Below are 3,187 nucleotides of genomic sequence, written 5' to 3'. Positions count from 1 at the left end.
ACAAATCATAGATAATATTATGGTTTCTCATGAATTTACACATTGCTTGAATAGGAAAACAAATGGATCTAATGCTTTTATGGCTTTAAAACTTGACATGTCAAAGACCTATGACAGAGTTGAGTGGTATTTGGTGACTAGAATCATGGAGAAAATGGATTTTCATAAGACTTGTATTCACTGGATCTTTGAATGCATGTCTTCAATGTCTTACACTTTTAACATTAATGGAGAGAAAAGAGGTTATTTCAGGCCTACCAGAGGGATTAGACAAGGGATCCCCGTCCCCTTGTTTGTTCTTATTGGTTTCTGAGGCACTCTCAAACATTTTCAAAAATGCTATGCATGATCACATAATTTTTGGTCTTAAAATTGCTCCTTCTAGCCCAAATATTGCCCATCTATTTTTGCAGATGATACCCTCATTTTCTGTAAAGCTACAAAGGAAAAAAGTAAGTGCAATCATGCAGATATTGACGAGTTATGGGGAAGCATCTGGGCAGGTTATAAATATTGACAAATGTTCTATCTTTCATAGCAAAAACACAAGTGAGGGATGTAGGAATGAGATACTAAGCACACTAGGTGCAATGAATCAAGTCAAACAAAGCAAATATTTGAGTTTACCTATGGTGATTGGGAGGACAAATAGACAAGTGTTTAACTATATCAGGGAGAAAGTGTCAAACAAGCTAAGAGGGTGGAAAGAGAAACTTCTAAGTAATGCTGGAAAGGAAGTTCTACTGAAATCAGTGGTATTAGCAATGCCTACTTATGCAATGGCCTACTGCAAATTACCAAAGACTCTGTGTAAAAATATATGTAAAGAGATGGCAAATTTCTGGTAGGGAAGCAATGATGATAAAAAGAGGATTCACTGGTTAGGATGGAAGAAAATGCCTGAGTTAAAGGCAAAAGGGGGTTGGGGTTTAGAGACCTGTTAGACTTCAATACAGCAATGCTAGCTAAACAATTGTAGAAACTGATAACCAAGCCAAATCTTATGGTGAGTAAGGTTTTGAGGGGGAAGTACTTTAGAGGGGAATCCATTTGGACAATGAGACAGAAAAGTGGGGATTCATGGATATGGAGAAGTATTTTGAGTGCAAAGGATTTGTTAGAGAGGGGAATCAAGAAAAGAGTAGGTGATGGGCAAAGCATTAATATTTGGAAGGACAAGTGGATTATGGATCAAGGGTCTGAAAAGGTAAAAACTAGGAAACCACCAAACTATAAAGTGACTAAAGTTTTTGAGCTGATTCAAGATGGGAAGTGGAATGCTAAAAAACTAAACTCTATGTTTAGTGAAGAGGACTGTAGGAGAATTAGAAGCATTTCTCTCAGCATATTGGGGTGTAAAGATAGACTTGTGTGGCCATATTCTGCAACAAAAGAGTATAGTGTCAAAGATGGATATATGCTTGCTAGAGAGATACAGAACAAAAAGATGACAACTAAGCAAAAAGAAGAAGGATGCAATAGAAAAGATGGCGATGCTGGAGTTTGGAAATTCATATGGAATGTAAACATTACACACCAGCTTAAACACTTCATATGGAAATGTCTACATGGTATCTTACCTGTAAATGAAATGGTTAAAAGTAGAATTCAGAGGGGCGAGGATAGATGTATTTGCTATGGAGAAAGTACAGAAACATTAGAGCACATGTTCTTCTTTTGTAAATAGGTAGAATAGATTTAGAAAACAGCCCCAATTCAATGGGATGGTTTAATTGAGTTCAAAAACAATTTTTGGTTGTGGTAGAATGGCATCATGGAGGCAAAGAGTAGAATTGAGGGGTTAGACCATATAGCTCTGACTGTAAACATACTGTGGCAAATATAGAAGTCTAGGAATCAGATGTAGTTTCAAGGAGAAAGGAAATGCCCTAGGAGAACCAAAAAAAAGTTGTAAAGAAATGATTGGAATACAGTGAGATATGCTCAAAGGGTAAGGAAATAGAAATGACAAGGAATGGTCAAGTAAGAGGAAAGAATGGATCAAACCACTTAAAGGTTTCATCTGTGTGAGCACTGATGCTACATTGGATGTTAAAAAGGGAAAAGCAGGTTGGGGGCAGTTGCCAGGAATGAAAATGGAAAACTGGTAAAAGCTTAGGCTAGAAGTGTGGAAAGAAGTAGTGAGCCTATTATTGAAAAAGCAAATGCTATAAGAAATGCTCTCATAAAGGCAATGCAAAAGGGATGGAGACGTATAACTATACAATCTAATTGCAAAAATTTGATTAAGAAGTTGGTTGAAGGAAGTACCTGGGATCCTATGATTGGCGCATTGCTAGAAGACATTTCCAAGCTGAGGAAGGAATTAGCAGCTATCAATTTTCTTTCATTAGAAGGGAAGGAAATGTAGTTAGCCATAACTTGACAAAGTTTGCCACAACATTAATGGTTGAATTAGATGGAACGAATCTTTTCCAGCTTGGCTAAGCAGTTTAGCCATAAACGATGTAGGAGCAGTTGCTCCAAATGTATAGACTGTTTATGGTTTTATCAATGAAGTTCTATTATCATATGAAAAAAAAAAAAGCCAGGCTCATATGAAATATTGGAGTACAGTGAGTAAATTGAAAAGGTCTTTCCAATCTATGCTATTTCTACATTCCAATCATAGGCTGACAACTTAATAGTGTTCTATAAAAGAATTTAGTCGTTTTAGAGCAGAAACAGATAATCATCTAAGGCTCTATTTGATAAGCCAATTCAGCACATAATGGATTCAGATTTTAATATATTTAAATACGCTTGATAATAAAAAATTGAACATTAAATTAATTAAGTGGGATTCAGATTTTAATATATTTAAATACGCTTGATAATAAAAAATTGAACATTAAATTAATTAAGTGGCACTTAATTTTTTAAGCAAAACTTGCTCTCAAAACTAAGTAGTAAGCTATTCACTTATTATTAAATGTGATATACACTCAAAAGTATTTGATGTAATATTTAACAATTTAATAAGTTAATAGATTCAGACTTCAAATTTCATATTTCATATTTCATATTTTAGTTTTTGAACTTTAGTTTTATCAAATGCATCTTAATTCCAAATCTAGTTTTACCCGTATATCTCTCACACTCGTCAACTTGATGTCACAAAAGCAGAAGCAGCACATAAAATTTAAAAATTGTGATAAAATTAGGTTTAAGAGCAGATGCACACAAC

The 3,187-nt window shown here is 34.6% G+C and overlaps 1 protein-coding gene across 1 annotated transcript; it reads left to right on the top strand.

The window, feature by feature from the left end:
• The first annotated feature begins 227 nt into the window (after positions 1-227).
• LOC113705760 (uncharacterized) lies at positions 228-848 on the top strand. Its single transcript, XM_027227671.2, has one exon. The coding sequence runs from the start codon at positions 228-230 to the stop codon at positions 846-848; it is 621 nt and encodes a 206-aa protein (XP_027083472.2).
• The last annotated feature ends 2,339 nt before the right edge of the window (positions 849-3,187 follow it).

This window comes from Coffea arabica, chromosome 8c, assembly GCF_036785885.1.
Source record: "Coffea arabica cultivar ET-39 chromosome 8c, Coffea Arabica ET-39 HiFi, whole genome shotgun sequence".
Lineage (NCBI taxonomy): Eukaryota > Viridiplantae > Streptophyta > Magnoliopsida > Gentianales > Rubiaceae > Coffea > Coffea arabica.
The sequence above is the reverse complement of the archived record's forward strand: the minus strand, read 5'-3'. Positions and strand labels throughout refer to the sequence as shown.

Coding starts and splice junctions, on each gene's coding strand:
- LOC113705760 (XM_027227671.2), top strand. CDS start 228: ATGGAGAGAAAAGAGGTTATTTCAGGCCTACCAGAGGGATTAGACAAG.